The sequence below is a fragment of the Plectropomus leopardus genome, chromosome 12 (assembly GCF_008729295.1).
Source record: "Plectropomus leopardus isolate mb chromosome 12, YSFRI_Pleo_2.0, whole genome shotgun sequence".
In the NCBI taxonomy this organism is placed as follows: Eukaryota; Metazoa; Chordata; class Actinopteri; order Perciformes; family Serranidae; genus Plectropomus; species Plectropomus leopardus.
Genome location: NC_056474.1, coordinates 2,876,335 through 2,893,490, shown reverse-complemented (window position 1 = coordinate 2,893,490; position 17,156 = coordinate 2,876,335). Strand labels below are relative to the sequence as shown.

Here is a 17,156-nt window from a genome sequence, read left to right as displayed (position 1 = left end):
TGCAATCTCATGGTTTAAGTGTTTTAACAGACCGAGCCAATGCAGCTGACACTTCACCTGTGTTGTACTTTGAATAACGCTCTTTGCTTTGGGCAACTGGCTTTAAAATTCACCTGCCGTGGATAAGAATCAAAGTCTCAACCTCATGAATCCCAAACCTCAATTACAGCTGCAAGCAGTGATGAAAGGGCCCTCGCACCCCCATGTACGTTGGAGTAATGGCAAACGTTCATTTCTGTAAAGTCGGATAATGCACGCAGAGAGTTTGAACCCTGGAGTGAGATATTTAACATGGTGTAGTACTTCCAGCAGCCAGTAGATGGCTTTGGAGGGCACATACATTTTTTATGTCATGTTGGTGTACATAATTTAATTTAAATTAAAACATAATTGTGTGGCAAGGTTTACTTCCTGCTGCCACTAGGTGGCGCTATTACAACTAATGACTATTGTCTTACAGATGTGTCCAGGGTGGGATCCTTATCAAACCTATGAAGTTTCGGTCAGATTGGACAATGTACACCAAAGTTACAATATTTTCCAGTTTGCCAGTAGGTGGCGCAGTGAGTATCATAGTTAATTGACGTGTTGATGTGTTCAGGGCTGCAGCCTGATCACACCTGTGAAATTTGGGGCCAGTCGGACAATACAAAGTGAAGTTGCAACAATTTCCTGTTTGGCTGTAAATTCTGCGTAACCACCGGTGTCAAAGGAAAACTCACAACCGTAAAAGTTTTGCACAGACCTTTGATAACTTTTCATCACTAACGGGCTAAGACTTGGACACGTGCTGTTTTTTTATTACCTGTTGAATTTTTTTGACTGTCTCCCTGTGTGTTAAGTGCATTTTATAAGGTGTTTATATTGAGTTTTATGTGAAGTGTGTGTATTGTGTTCAGCCTGTCAAAGGAGAATTTCTGTCACCATTTGGGACAGTCAATAAAGTTTATCTATCTATCTATCTTAGCTATTCAGTGCTTGAAGGAGACATTCAGTGAAGAAAAAGGCTGTAGTTTTTGTAACATACTGTAATATACTGGCCTTGCTTTAATGTGTAAACTCACCTTTGACAGCAGCAGAGGTTTGATGGCTGGAGGCTCTCTTCACTGCAGCCTGGTAGTTCTCATACAGCACAGTCCCGTACTGCACACACACACAGAGGACACACACCTGATTAACTCTTTGTGTCACTCCAAATGTTAAAGTGACTTGTGTCACAGTGTTGAATCTGACCTTTGCTATCCTGATGGAGTTGACCCAAAGCAACATGGCGTGTTCGTTGTCACAGCACAGAAACTTGATGTAGTGCGACTCTTTCTGGATGCAGGGATGCTGGAAAGAAAAAAAAAGACAGAGAGAACAGTGGCGTTAAACATGCACTCCTGTGATTTAGTGTTTCCCTTCCATAAAGTCACATGACTTGTCAGAGACAAAGTGCCTTTTTTTTTTTTTTTTTTTTTTTGTATTTGTATTTGCAGTTCACACAAGAGCCAGCAGAGGTCAGCCGACACCAAGCTGCGACTGCACTGTGAATCATAAACACTAGTTTAACTGGTAACAAGATCTGTTTTTCAGTAGAAAAGAGGCTTTTGATTAATTTAATTTGATTTAATTTAAAATAAACAGACAAACAAACAATGGAAACCCTAAAACAAACAGGGAGTCATTGGAGAGAAGCAAGGACTGGAGTGATGTGTCTGTTAAACCCCAGTGAGAAGCCGAGCGGCTGCATCCTGGACTAGCTGAAATATTCAATTTTATTTCACAAAATGTACATAATGGAACATAAAAAATAAAAACACACTGCAAGAATAAACAGAAACGGAACTTCAAAATAAAAGCTCTGTGCTGGAAATTCACTGTTCTTCAACATAAAGTGTTTTTTACAAACTGGATTTCACTTTCGGTCCATTCAGAAATGACACATGACTTACTTTTGGACTGGTAAAAGCAGCTGGGAACCACTACGGCACCAGGGTACATTCATTTGTTGTTTTGTCACAGGTTAAAAAGGCAAAAACCAGTCGAGGTTTTCTGGTTCTTCTTCAGTCATCTCACTTCCCCTCGACATGACTAAGTGGTCACTGTCAGCAGCCCTTACTACATCTCCTCCTGACACTTGATCTTTATCTGCTGCAGTGCAGGAGAGCAGCTGTAGCATCCTGCTCGTCATTTTCAGCCTTTTTGTCATATATTTCTCTAACTAACTACTAATTTCTAGCAATTTGTGAGACATTTCATGCCAGGTTGCTCATTGCCTCCCCCCCCCCTGCTTTTGAAAGAAAAAAAAAATTTCCACGGTTTTCAAAGGTTTTTAAAAACTCGTGAGCACAGCAAAAGAAGACGTCACTCCAGGTTTCAAAGGGTTAAAACGCAAAAACTACCAACAGGTTGACTTTTCAGAGCATCGTCTCTGAAAGGAGTACTATTATACAACTCTGTATGTCCTTAACATGGAACAATACTACACACCCACACACTCACACCCACACCAACACCTACACACCACGAAACAAACCCACACACACACACCAACACACCAGCAGCAGCAGCAGCAGCAGCAGCAGCTACATGCTGTTCCACTCTGTTCAGGCCTTTGGCCCAAATTAAAATGTAATTTACATGATAAAATACCACCAAAGGGCTGCAACCACCATGAAACTCTGCTTCTGTTCACTCTGAGCAGCTAACAACCTCTCTGCTTTTTGTTCGCTTCTCTTTTCCATCCCAGTTGTCGCTTTCTCGTCTCAAAAACATGATAATCTAAACTGCATGGGACTGCAAATATGTGGACGCTCTCCTTCAGAGCCTCGAGTGCTCAAAACAGATTTATCTAAACCAGCCCGGCCACCACATTAACACGTTGGCGTTGTACGTTTCTGCAAACGACATGTTACATAGTATTCTTCATTCATATCATATCGTCTCTAGAGTGATGTACTTCAGATTACATGTAAATGAGTTTTTCATCAGAAGGAGGACGGACGGTAAACGACACCTTGGCGAGGCGGCTGCCAGGCAGCAGAACAGCTGTTTGAGACCAACAAAGACAAAAACTGGTGTTTTTAACGGCACATCAGGACATTTCAAGCTGTTTGTTGGGACAAAAATTCAGTATTTTAAGCCAAAACATGAAGTTTTTTCTAAACCTAATCAAGTGGTATTTGTGCTCAAACCCACGACTCGTTTTAGTGATTTGTCAGAAAATGAAGTTGAAAATTAAAACTTGAAACAGTCTGCCTGAAGGTCTTAGGGGTCTAAATCTGCTGAAACTTTCAAACAAAATCTTAAGACACATGACAATGTTCTATGTTCTTTTATATTCAGGACTTTGTGTTGAATTTTATGCATGAAATGGGCCACATAAATACATTAATAATATAACATTACATATATAAACTATATCCCTGCATATTTTTCTTTGTAGTTTGCCATTTTACCACAGAAATATTGTACACATTTTTCTAGCACATCTTTCATATTTTTGCTGCAATTTTTTCTATTCTATCTTTGTTTCTTGATTTTTGCAATACTTGTTTTGATTTTAATTTAATTTTTCCTTCAAAATGTGTATGTTATGCACCATTTCACCAAAGCAAATTCCTTGTATGAAGTGTATATAAAACCTACTTGGCATAATATGGATTTGGTCAAAATGCTGTTTGTTAAAGACTTATAAAAAATCTTTTATTTCATCAAAGTTTCAGCAGATCTGTTCCATATGAAATGTACAAATGTAAAACATCAATGGACTGCAGAAACATACACGGCAACTGGATCGTTAAAACATGAACAAACTGAGACGTCTCTGACCGTGACGGAGAGACTCAACACGTTCTCATTCCCCGCCCGTCAAATTAAAACACTTACACACGGGACCCTTTAGCATCGTGTACAGCTGAAAAGACATTCAGTTGTTACATGTTAGATTTCTTTTTTTTTTTGATAATTTTGTGGGGATTTTTCTCTTTATTGACAGGATAGCTAAAAATTGACAGGAAATGGGGGAAGAGAGGGAGCGGATGACATGCAGCAAAGGGCCTCAGGCTGGAATCAAACCTGAGCCGCTGCAAAAGGCTGCAGCATTTCGGGTGCACACACTGCCAGGTGAGCTGGAGGTTGCCACGAAAAATTCAACTCACTAAAACTGGACTAAATCGAATTTCTCAAAGTGGGAGTAACACGCCGAGATCATTGGTTGGGGAGCAATTTAAGCATTCGTGTATACGCCTCAATCACACCTGAACTGGCCGAGGTGTTCGGGGTTTGACCTGTAAGTCGAGCAGCATCAGTTTGGAGAAGAAAGAAGGAAAAAATAAAAGAAGAGGGGGAAGAAAACAAAACAAGATAAAGGTGAAAAAAATGTTCTAATCGAGCTGTAACTGTAGCTCCACTTATCTGTGCTAGTGTAACGTGAAAAATGTCGTGAAACACTCAGGTTTAAGCAACAAAACTACGTGGTTAGGTTTAAAAAACGTCACGTTTTGGTGTTAAAACAAGCATGTTTGTGATTGACCAATAACACAATGAGGCGTAAATACTAAGGGTGTAATGATACATTGATATGTATCGATATCAATTCAGTGATCAGATAAAATCGATGCAAAGCGGGCGCCTTTGGAGTCGATATCAAACACAGAGAGGAGTGAGAAAGTGTCAGTATTTGGAGATCTGGGGCTGAGAGACGAGCTATGTGTCAGGAAGAATGAAAATCTTGTTTTAAGAGTATATGAACACAAGTTTTTATATTAATTCAGATGTTTCTGATTTCCTCACTGTGTCTCTGATTGGCACCTGATGTTGGAGAACACAGAGAGGTTTTAGTGCAGGATGACGATCAAGAACCGACAACTTTTATATCTCTCAAAAGCTTGTTTGTGTTTTGTGTTTAACAGAAAAATAAATCAGAAACAAACAAAGAGAAAGAAAGTAAACTAGTTCCATTTGAACGGTTTGATTTGTAAACCAGTAAAAACACAGATGGGTTGGTAAGATTTTTAAGAAGGAAAAATGTAGCACATCTTCTCCATGAAACATATGCTGCTTGTTACTTATTGTTTCAGACATCACCCTGTGTTCATTTCTCTCTTTTCTTGTCAAACCAGGACAACTTTTCTCCAACGACACAGGTTAACCCTTTGAAACCTGGAGCAGCATCACTTTTCTTGTGCTCATTTCAGGCGCCTTTCACAAGTATTTAAACCTTTTAAAGCTGCGCAAATTGGTGGGATTTCTTAAAAAACATGGAAAAAAGACAATGAGCTTTGTGAGAAAAGTTCCACAAACTGCAAGACATGAGTAGATATAGATTCTATTTTTTTTATTATTATTATCATGATTATTTTTTTTTTTTTAAGTTTCTTCAAATTTTTAAGCTCTTTCTCCATTTTTCCAAGTGAATTCCTTTTTTAACATTTTCTGTATTTTTTATAATTCATTTTTTCAACTAATTTTCAGTTAATTTTCTTGGACTTGTTTTTCAAATTTCTTCAAAGGGTTGAAATATCTAAAATGGGGGATGAAGACTTTGGAGTGGTTTAACAGTGCAAAGAATAAACATGCACCACCCACTCAGCGTTTGAGTTATATAAATGTGCTCTTTCATGTCTTTACCTCTTTAAACTCTCTGTGATCGCGTGTGTCGATCTTACCTTCAACAGGAAGCAGAAGTCGGTGGGCGCTCTGTATTTCTGCTTGTAGTTGTTGGTGGTATAGATGTTGACTTTTTCAAAATGCACAAAGCAGACGAGATCACTGGAGGACTGTCGGACAGAGAAAAAAAAACATACAATATTATAAAGTGGAACATATTCACTCACCAACTCAGGTGTTTATATAATGATAATACATCTCCGGTTATCCACAGCAGAGCGATCAGGTGCTTGGGAGGAAAAGTGGAACAATTACCATACTGACATCACTGCATATTATGTTTTTGTATATAAAATCATTTTTAAATCAGACATGGTTATCAAAAATACTGACATTTGTAATGTTTAAAAGCTGCCAATCCAAAACAGTTGACATTTAATAAGTAACTGAAACTGGAGCAGCACATGCAGATGCAGCAGCCTGTAGCTCCTCAAATTTAATTTGCTACAATTGCTATATTTTTGTATTTTTTCGACTTCAAGGCCCCTTCTGCCGAAGCACGACTTTTCTACGATGGAGAAGCACTTATTAACATCGGGAAAAGTTTTGTGGGTTTTGGACTGAATGCAGCAAACTGCAAGAGGATCTCCACCAACGGCATACGCCAAGTGGCCAGTCAGACCAGAGGGGAGAAACGAAACCGAAATCATCAGACGAAGAAAGGGAGGAGAGCCGGCATCAGGGTGAGGCTGACCCGACTTGGACAGAGAGCCACTCCCCTACCAAGACTTCTTCCGACGACGTAAATGTCACATTGAGTTCTGCATGGCTACTCAGTCTGAGGTCACATTTTTTTTTTAAAATCTGATCTGTATCTGATTTAGAAGCACATATGGAAGAGCCCCAAATCTGATCTGAAAAGATCAGATCCAGTGTGATCTGCTGTGTCATGTGTCTGGGTCACATGGGGGGCAAAAAAATAATCAGATTTGGTCCACTTGGTGCTGCAGTGTGAATGTGGTGTTAGATTCAGACCCACTTGTCTCCTATAGTAGGTGATCTTCTGAAACGGACAGCTGGTGCAGATGAAAACACATCTTTAAGAAGAGGTTCGCTTTTTTGATTTTCTAATTATAGTTGCGGATTTGCTTTATTTTCTCTGTGTTGTATTCCTTTAAATTGGATCAGGCTACATGCTGACTCTTCCATTATCTGATCCTCGTTGTTTTTCAGCATGTTTTGCAGAAGAAATAAATGTTCTCTCTGTCATTGTATGGTAGGCATTAGGGATTAAAACACTTCAAAGAAGTGCGAGGCCATTTGTCTTTATTTCACTCTCAAATAAAGTCCAAACGACGCTCCATGACAGAGGAAAGATTGTTTTTCTTTCTGCAGCATTGTAACATTCCTTACATTTTTTTATTTCAAGCAGAAACACATCGTGTTCACACATTTTACCACACTGACAGAGACGCTGTTGTTCACTGGAAAATACAGAGTCAAACTTCCTGGAATTGGAGGTGACCCGTGCAGGACTGCGTTTTCACTCTCGTCTTTGTTTCTTTGTGACTTCATCACGCTCCTTTGTCCACTTTTCTTCTTCCATCTCTTTGATAATAACAGTGTCTTGTCTTCAGTCCACCTCAGGCTGCAATAAAACCTCAGTTACGCTCTTTTCTGTCCAATTTGGCCATTTTTCCTCCCTTTACCTAATGAACTATCCCTTCCAATTCTTCGTCCGCTTCATTCACGTGTCCTTGGCCTCAGATGATTCCTGCAGCTCTCTTATGTTTGCGATTTGCACATCTGCCTCGCACAGTTTCGCCCTCCATCTATTTCTCCCTCTTGGATAATTTTTTTGTTGGAGTTAGCCTGAAAGGACTTTTTTTGTTTTCCGCCCCGTCTCAGTGACACAACGACATGCTGCTCTTTTTAACAGCGATGAGGCCTTAATTCACACTGTCCATCTTCATTTCTCCGGCACTTCTTCTTCTTCGTGCCTTTCTGCCTCGGCCACGCATGAGCGCTCAGATGTAACCCATCATACTCTGCACACAGGGGTAAAAATCTCGTCTCTCTGTTTAAGGATTATTGCCGCACTCATTTTTTTCCCCTCAAGTGGACAGCTGTTAATAGTTTGCATGAAAAAAATTACACCATTTGTCAACACTGCAAATGTACAAATAACAAAGTGTCAGCATCAGATGAACAAACGTAAAATCTTCATTATTTTGCACACTGACCTAAAATACCTACTTGCCAATCATTAAGTACGTTTACATGCACAGTTTAGTTTAGTCCAGCTCCAGTCATAGTTCGATCAGGCCATTTAACTGGAACACTGTCCTGTCGGTTTAAATGTATATTTAGAATATTTTCACTGCTTTACTTTGCCATAAAACAGCCCTTACTGTCGGGGATTTGAAGCTGTTACATCAAAAACACCAGACTACGCTGAGAAAACACTTATTTTACTCTATTTTATTTTACTCCAGTGGAGGAGCTGCTCTACCGCTGCCTCCATCAGCTGTTATGGAAGAGGAGAAAATATTAAAATATAGTGAACACTTACACTGATATTAATTTTTTTAGGTGGCTAAAAGATGTTCTGCTGCATCCCCGTCCACAGCAGTGCATCTCTTAGCGTCTGTGCCGGTGTTGTGGGACTGTACTTTATTTATCAGGGGGGTGGGGGGGACTTTTTTATTCAAATAAATATAAATTGCTAACTTTTTAAGTTGTATGTCTTAAACCAAAATCAAAAACCCAAGCCTCTCCTCGGTGCATACATTTTTTGTTAATGCCTGACCCGTTTTGTAGCTCCTCTTCCTCTCTCATAAGTAATGAACAGTCCCTAACCCGAACCATTGAGGGAGGCTGGTGCGGCAACTAGGAGCACGCCATGAACGCTGAGTCCGACTGAGTTTACATGACAGAATAGCTCAACTTCACTAAAATTATCTGGGTGTGTTGAGAAATATGATCTAGTCTAAATTTAAGGCAGATTAACATGATTTCATGAATTTTAAAAGTGTAGTTTTAGTCGGTCTAACACAATAATTTGACTTTTTCTAACATCATGTAAACATACTGACAGTAACTGTTTCTCTGGGTGTTAAAATCCAGGTGGCAAGGTCTGACACCTTTCTGCTTGCTATGAATAAGATAGTGAATAAGATGCAAATGAGCAGTTTCTTTTTTTTTGTCTTTGGTGCCAAAAACCAGCTCGTGAAACATGAACCATCACTGAGTCTTAATCTGTTTCACTGACATGACATCAGCCCACCAGAGTCGTCTCAGGCTGTGTGTGTGGGAGACGGTTTTGCCCACACAGGTTGCTAAATTGCACATGTAATCTCACACCTACTTGTTGTCTCTAGAGCAACAATACATTAGTGTCAACAGTGCACCACGAACAAGCCTGAATTTAAAGTGAAATATGATGTAGATCACTTTCATCAGTTAAAAATGTATTTGATGCACCACACCTTTGTCTTTCCTTTGGGCTCCTTTGGGTTCTAAAAATGTCACCATTTTTAGTTTGTGAAATGACACACATTAACCCTCTGAAACCTGAGCAAATTGATTTCTTTCAAAAAACAACATGGGAAGAAGGCGACATGCAACAAGAAATGGTCCGAAAAATTAGCAAGAAATTAGTGAAAAAGTAACAAGAAAATTACCTGAAAATCAGCCAAAAAAAGTAAAAGAAAAATAAATAAATAAATATTAATAATTACTAAAAGGAAAAAAAAAAGAAAAGCCCTAAATAAGGACTGAAAAAGAATTATATATATAGTTTCCTGGATATTATTTCTCATTTTCAAATCATATCTACTTATCCACCCAACTAATCTGCAGATTATTTTTTGCAGCTTGCAGGACATTTCTTGCTTAGTCGCTCAGTATGTTTTTTTCCTGTGTTTTTAAACGAAATCAAAACAATTTTCTCAGTTATACGAGGTTGCTAAATTGCAGATGTAATCTCACACCTACCTGCTGTCTCTAAAGCAACAATACATCGCTGTCAACAGTGCACCACAAACAAGCCTGAATTTAAAATGAAATATGATGTAGATCCTTTGTTGTTCAAAACCTGACACCATACCTTTGTCTTTCCTTTGGGAACATAGTAGATGCCCGAGGCTCTGAGCACGAAGTATCGAGGTTTCCAACTCTTCTTCCCATCTTCCTTCAGGTACAGCGTGCCCTCAAGATTAGGAACGATGAGGGTGGAGCCTCCAAAATGCTCCTGCAGGGTCAGAGGACAAAGATTACATGCAAAATTAGATTAGATCGTTTGATTGATGATTCTAATCAAATAAGATAAATATTGATGACAGTGGAGTTAATTTGTTTATCAAAGTTTAGGAATCAGTAATAATGTATTTCTTGCATGGGAATGTAAAATTCAATAGGCAGGTTTCCATGACAGATTTGATTATAACTTAATAATACATTAACCCTTTGAAACCTCATCGAAATTGATTTCTTTAAAAAAAAAAAAAAAAAAAACATGGGAAGGAGATGAGCATCTTAACAAGAGATGGCCCTAAAATGAGCAAAAAAATCAGTAAAATAAGTAAGTAAGTAAAAAAAAAAATAATAATTACCTAAAAAAATGAAAAGCATAAAAAAAGAAAAGTAAAAAAATTAAAAAAGAAAAAAAAAGAAGAAGAAAAACAAACATTTCTTTAAAAGTGTTGAAAAAAATATTTTTTTAAATATAAACATTATTTTAATATAATATATAAAATAAAACTTACTTTTTGGTCATTTTCCTAACTAATTTGAATTTTTTTTTTGGTCACGGTTTACTTATTTTATATGCTTGCGGGACTATTCTTGCTGAGTTGCTGATTTTGTTTTTTCCCATGTTTTTTGAAAAAAACATTTTTTTTATTTAAGGGGTTTATATACTAATGTAAGGCATCTGAATACAGTACAAGAAAACCAGTGTTGATGCACATGTGAAAGGGTTAACGTGAGTAATATAAATAATCAGTAATATGGCAAGTTAACTGACCTTGATTAAGAGCTGTTTGGCTTGCTCGTTTATCCCGCTCAAACATGCCTTCTTCTTCTTCCACATGTAAAATAACTTCAGGGGGAGAAAAGCATAGTTTCATCTACTGACTGGGTATTAAAACATGTAATAAAACTTTGGCAAGAAGAAAACAAAACGCTCGCACTCACCTGAGGGTCTGTGAACATCACATACTTCTGAGGTTTTGACACAAAATAGATTTTGTTTTCACTGAGGCGAGTCCACGCAGACAGGGGCTCCACTAAGTGTTCGTGGTCCTCAAAACCTCGTTCTGAAACGGTGAGAAAAACATGTGCAACAGTCAGCGTTAACATTTTTACTCATACATTTACACGATTTTTGCTTGACTGTTTCATGTCTTTTCCATGACTTTGAGGCAACTTTTAAATACCATACATCCTCTAAAAAAAATCATCAAACCGATTATTGATGATTAATTAACAACTCTCACATTTAAAACAGACATTTCAAATCACTGAACAATTCAGGATAAAATAAAAAGATCATGTCTGACAGTCCGCTCCAGCCCGCGGACACGGACAGTCCGCTGCAGTGCACGGACATGTCCAACAGCCCACTCCAGTGTGCGGACATGTCCAACAGCCCACTCCAGTCTGCAGACATGTCCAACAGCCCGCTCCAGTGTGCGGACATGTCCAACAGCCCGCTCCAGTGTGTGGACATGTCCAATAGCCCGCTCCGACTGAAGCAGTTTAACAAACTGTGTGATTTTATTTAAAAGTGTTATATCTGTTGCATATGATTTGGGGACAGCATGTCTCACCGATCTGCAGCTCAGGGTTGGTCTCACACAGGCTCCAGTCCATGCTGCAGTCACAGTGCGTCTTCTCAAACAGCTTGTCCAAAACCTCTCGGACCGTCTGTCTCTCATCCACCATCAGCGTCTTTGAGCTGCCGTCACTCATCAGCACCTTTACAATCAACTAGAAAAGACAGCGAGTTTGTTTTAACTTTATCTGTGTGACTGCAGGAAAAACTCAAAAAAACATGCAGACTTTACCTTCCTCACTTTGGCTTCTTTCAGCTTCTCCAGAGCCAGTTTGATTTTATCTGTCTTTGTCTGGGGTTCGCTCTGCAAACACAATAAAGGTAATATTTTCTTCATGACTTTACAACTTAATTTTTATGATCAGTAACAGATTTTTGGTTACCATCTGCAGCCCTGCGGAGGATCCAGCAGAGTTGGACAGTGGAGGAGGGCAGCTGCTGGCTCAGGTTCCTGCGTCACGGCTGTGTGTTGATCTGTGGGGAGAAGCTCTTCTGAGGTGGATGATTTTGATCTGAGGTCAGCAACCAGAGCATCCAGGTCGTGGTCCTCCAGTTCATTCAGAGACTCTGTGTGGAGAAAATGGTTGTTGAGGCCTGAAGGTTAGACGAGCGGCCGCGTGAAGGTGCCGGTCCAAAGACAACCTCACACTGACGACAAGACCGTCGGAACCAGCCTTGATGTTTACTGCCATTATTATTATTACTATTAATTATTATCATGCCTCCAATATCAATATACACATATGGCTATTATCGCCACTTACATCAACTGCAATATTTGCATGTAACAATACATGCTATCATAAATCATATTTATCATTTTTATGTCTGTTACGATTGTCATGTCATGTTTTTGTTACTGTTATTATTGCTGTGCATTTCTCCTTAGTATCAACATCTACTGCACGTTTGTCAGTCCTGGAAGAGGGATCCTTCCTCAGTCGCTCCTCCTGAGGTTTCTATCATTTTTCCTGTTATAAGGTTTTTTGGGTGAGTTTTTCCTCAGTCGGTGTGAGGGTCTAAGGACAAACTACAGCTAGGCTCAGAGGAAAAGCGGATCGTCCTACATTTGGAAGGTTAGCGGCTCGATCCCTGACTCCTCCAGTCAATATCCTGAAGTATCCTTGGGCAAGATACCAAACCCCAAATTGCTTCATATTGAATTGACAAACATTCTTGGTACCAAGCTCCTGATTTAACTGCTAGTAAGAAGGCAAACAGGTGCATTTCCCCAGCTACTAGGTCACTGAGACCTTGCATTCGTCTTATTCTTGTAAACTCAATAACTCAAGAACACCGTGAGAGAATTTCTTCAAATTTTGACACCAACATTCGCTGGGACTCAGCAATGAGGTGATTACATTTTGGCGTTTGAAGTTGAAGGTCACAGCTGTCTTGCATCCGTCTTAATTTTGTGAATGTGATATCTAAAGAAGGCATTAAGGTAGTTCACTCAAATTTGGCTCGTACGTCCAGTTGGATTCAAGAATGAACTAATTAGAATCTGAAGGTCAAAGGTCAAGGTTACGGACACCTCATAAAACATGTTATGGACCATAACTCATGAACCTTGGGTTATGATTGTTTAGATCTTCTTTGCTGCCAGGAGGAAGATGCGTGAGAAGCATTTAAGTGCAGTTTGACTCGTGAACTTTCTCACAATTTAATTTATCTGTTTATCTAATTTATTCATAGTTCTAAAAATTTGTCATCCTTACTTATGCCAAAGAATTTGGTGTTTTTTTTCAGTCGTCCCACAACCATCTGTTTGTTTTTCATTTCCAAAACTGATAAATCTACTCTTTTATGCCCCCTGGTTTTCTGAAGGACTGCATGACCTTGTGGAGAAAAACAGTCACTCCCCATGTCCAAACACACATCTTTTGAAGGACTGCCTCACATCTTCCACCGCCCACTTCAGGGCAGCGTGACTTTTAGCTGTGTACTTTTTTTTTTTTTTTTGGATGACTAAAGACTCACCATGTAGGTCTGTGAAGCCGACAGAGAAGGTACTCTCCGTCTGTGAGGCAGGATCCACCTCTGGAGCGTCCACTGAAGACATTAAACTCTGCAACGAAAAGAATTAGACTGCAAATTAACAACATCTCCCGTCAGAGGTGGGGCCTCACCCGCACCCATAAATGACAGTTGTATATGGTGAAAAAATAAATACATTTTAAACAGAAGTCATGTGTTTGACAGGAGCTACAGTTTTCAGTCTCATATAACACTTCGAATCAAAGATCAGCCCGTCAAAACCAGAGTGAGCCACATGTGTCCTTGAAGTGCTCGTTTAAGTATGTTACACGAGCCTGTTTACTGATCAGAGACTTTTGTTTCCCTGCATTTTATCATGCTCTGTGTTCAAGCTGCACCGCTGATACAGAACATATTGCACTCCGCTTCTGCACAGACGGTAAATCATACATCAGCTCATTAAGAAAAACTGATATGTCAAAACTGTGATGTTGCGGTCTCCGTCTCTTTCATTTATCTGGACAAGCCGTGCATCCAGACTCTGGTGAATCTGTGTCTTTGCGAACCCTTTGACACCTGGAGCGAAATTATGCTTCTTGAATGGCTTTCACAAGTGTTTTAAGTCTGAGTAAATATGTGCGATTTCATTCAAAAACTTGGAAAAAAGTAGAAAGTAGGTGAAAAATTATCCACAAATTGCAAAAAAAACTGTAGATTTAGAAAAAAAAAAATTATTATTTATTAAAAAAATTATTAGAATAATAGATTATTCTACATTATATATAATAATATTATATTATATATAATATTATTAGATATAATATTATATTATATATATTAATATTATATTTAATTTCAGTCTGTTGTTTTTCTGTTTTCAGTTTCTGATCCTGCCTCACAGAGAGCACCTTCTCAATGGACTTCAATGTTTGTTTGTTTTTTCTATTTTTGAAAAAAATACATATACTTCATTACACAATTAATATAATTTTACAAATTTATTATAATTTTTCAGCTCTTTTCCCAAGTCATTTCCTTGTTTTATTGTTTGTTTGTTTTTTTTCGTTACTAATTTTTGCCTTCTACCCATGTATAAATATACTAAAATACATATTTAAAAATTATTTTTTATTTTTTTATTATATTATTTTTTTCCAAGTCATTTCCTTTTTCTATCAATTTTTCACATTTTTTTAAAACAGGGAAATTCTTGATTTTTCCTCGAATATATATATATAGAATTATTTACATATTTTGAATTATTAGATATATATATTATATATTTTGGGGGGGGCATTTCCTCTTTTGTTGCTCACTGCTTTCTACCCATGTTAAAAAAAAAATTAAATTTAAAAATAAAAAAAACTCATGCCAACTTTCTCAGGTTTTGGAGGGTTACAGGACTCGAATATCACAAAGAAAAGAGCTAATATCCAGACGGCAATATCTTAATTATTAACACAAGTCTCCACAATCATATTCTGTAAACACGCTCGGCAGACAGCCAACCTGCACGCAAACTGATTCCCGCCAGCGTGCAGTTGGACCCTGACGACTGTGTCTGAAAACACATGTCGTCATGCCGGAGCTGCTGCTTAAATGACACCTCCGAGCTCCTTCAGTCGGGGATAAAAAAATGCTCCTTTTTGTCTTGTGGCTCCGAGGCAGTAAAGCAGAGATGGACCCAATCAAGGCGATGAGTGGAATCACTTTAAATCCTTTTTGTTTCTGCGACTCTGAGAGGATCAATGCTTTAATCAAAATGCTTCTCTTGCTAACTCTGGTAATAGTCTGTGGAGTAGTGTTTGTCACTGTGATGGTTTTCCAGGAGGCCGCATGCCAAAGTGACATATAGATCCTTTTTCTGGTTTGGCTGATGTAATGTTGCAGATTGATCCCACTCTGGGGGCTGCTCTCGTTTAGCTTACATAGAGATTTAAAACGGACTATAATGAATTGCGCCTCGGGCCGAGATTGCATCAGTTAGAAGTGTGTAATGTTTTTCTTGGCGGGCCCGACCTGATATGATGAGCAGCTTATGTGTGCTTAAAGGGGAATCTGCGGCGATCGCCCACGGTCCGATCCAGATGCGACGACTTCACATCACAGCGTCGCCTTACATTTTTCTGTCTGATGCTCCGGTTTCAAAACAAAGACTGCCATGTGCAATCAGATAATGTCCAGATTAGCGAGGTAAACACGGAGCGATTTGTCTGATTCACGTCTTGTAACCTGCACCTACTTCAAAAGCGCTGACGGGACCGTCAGAGCGCAGCGCCGCAGCTCATCTGGTCGTGTTTTGAGAAAGAATGCGACCAAAGATGTTTGATTTCTCACAGTGCCACATTAAATTTACTAACATATCATGGGATATGTAGTGTGATAAGCACGGCAACAGTCTCCTAGAGATTACATTTGTTGTGAAAGACGTATGCTGTCTTTATTTCATTGTTGTGGTAACGCAATCACTGCCCGGACTATTGCTGCATTCATATTTAGTAGAAAAAAATAATTCTTTTTTTGTAATTTTCAGCATTTTTTAAGGTTTTGATTGTTTTTGTTTTTACCTTTTTTTCCAGGTAATTTTCTTGTAACTTTTTACAATTTTTTTTGCAAATTTTTGAGTTACATCTTGGTAAGTTGCCCCATTGCTTTCTCCCTATGTTTTTCAAAGAAACAAATCCACTTTGCTCAGACCTCATGGGGTTAAATGAACTGTGTCACCACATGAGACGGAAAGAATTGTCATTGTTTGTGTGATCAATCTGCTGATGGATGTCTGAAACAGACCCACCCAAATCATCACATGTTGCATCTTTCCGGTTGCCAAATATCTTCGTGTTGTGATCACTTTATTTCTGGCATTGTAGCGTTGGGCGGGAAATGTGAGCGCATCTCTGATCAACCACAAACATCATCCGTGCACACTATTCATTAACTCACTGTCCTTTATTCCCCCTCCTTCTTTATCTGTCCATCTTTTTCTCCTGCACCTTAGGAGCTCTCTTAACCCTTTGAAACCTGAATCGACGTCAGTTTCCTTGTGCTGCATTGAGATGCCTTTCACAAGCATTTAAACCTTTAAAACCCAAGAAAACTGTTTGATTCCTTTTGAAAACAATGAAAAAAGGCAATGAGAAACTTGGTAGGGATGTCCTGCAAATTGCAAGAAATTAGTAAAAGGTGTCCAAAAATGACTTAAAAAATGAGAGAAAATTATCAAAAAAATAATTTAATTTTTTTTTTTACAAAAATAACTACTTAAATTCATTTAATATTGTACAGAAACATATTAATATTTTAATTCATCACTTTTTTTCCAGGTCATTTTCTTTTTTAAAAAAACTTTTCTTTAATGCAAATTTTCAGGAAATTGTCTTGTAACTTAATTTTTTTTTTAATCATTTCTAGTAAAGCTGCTGATCACCTTCTTCTAATGTTGCTAAAAAAGAAAGAGAAATAAGGCCAACTTGTTCAGTTTCAAAGACGGATAAACATGCTTTGTCAATAACTTTTATCTTTACCAGGAACTCGATTTAATTGTAAGAGGAAATTCTTTGAAGACTTTGTATTCTTTGTAATTCTCAGACGGCAGAAGTCTTTGTTCGAGGAAGCTTAATAAATTCGGCCCCAGCATGTTAGCATCATCACAGTGAGCACTGTACAATGTTGGTGTTCCTGCACAACTCACCTGAGAGAGATGATCCATCTCTCCAAGCAGGTCACTGAACATGGCGTCTATGTCGTCCAT

At 38.5% G+C, this 17,156-nt stretch overlaps 1 protein-coding gene across 1 annotated transcript in view; it reads right to left on the bottom strand.

The window, feature by feature from the left end:
• LOC121951900 (amyloid beta A4 precursor protein-binding family B member 1-interacting protein-like) overlaps nucleotides 1-17,156 on the bottom strand; it is a 23,046-nt gene extending 5,890 nt beyond the window's left edge. The window contains 10 exon segments of the mRNA XM_042498390.1: nucleotides 1,065-1,143; nucleotides 1,234-1,332; nucleotides 5,652-5,762; nucleotides 9,701-9,844; nucleotides 10,619-10,693; nucleotides 10,789-10,910; nucleotides 11,424-11,583; nucleotides 11,661-11,995; nucleotides 13,409-13,496; nucleotides 17,097-17,156. Of these exon segments, the coding sequence (XP_042354324.1) occupies nucleotides 1,065-1,143; nucleotides 1,234-1,332; nucleotides 5,652-5,762; nucleotides 9,701-9,844; nucleotides 10,619-10,693; nucleotides 10,789-10,910; nucleotides 11,424-11,583; nucleotides 11,661-11,995; nucleotides 13,409-13,496; nucleotides 17,097-17,156 (1,273 nt within the window).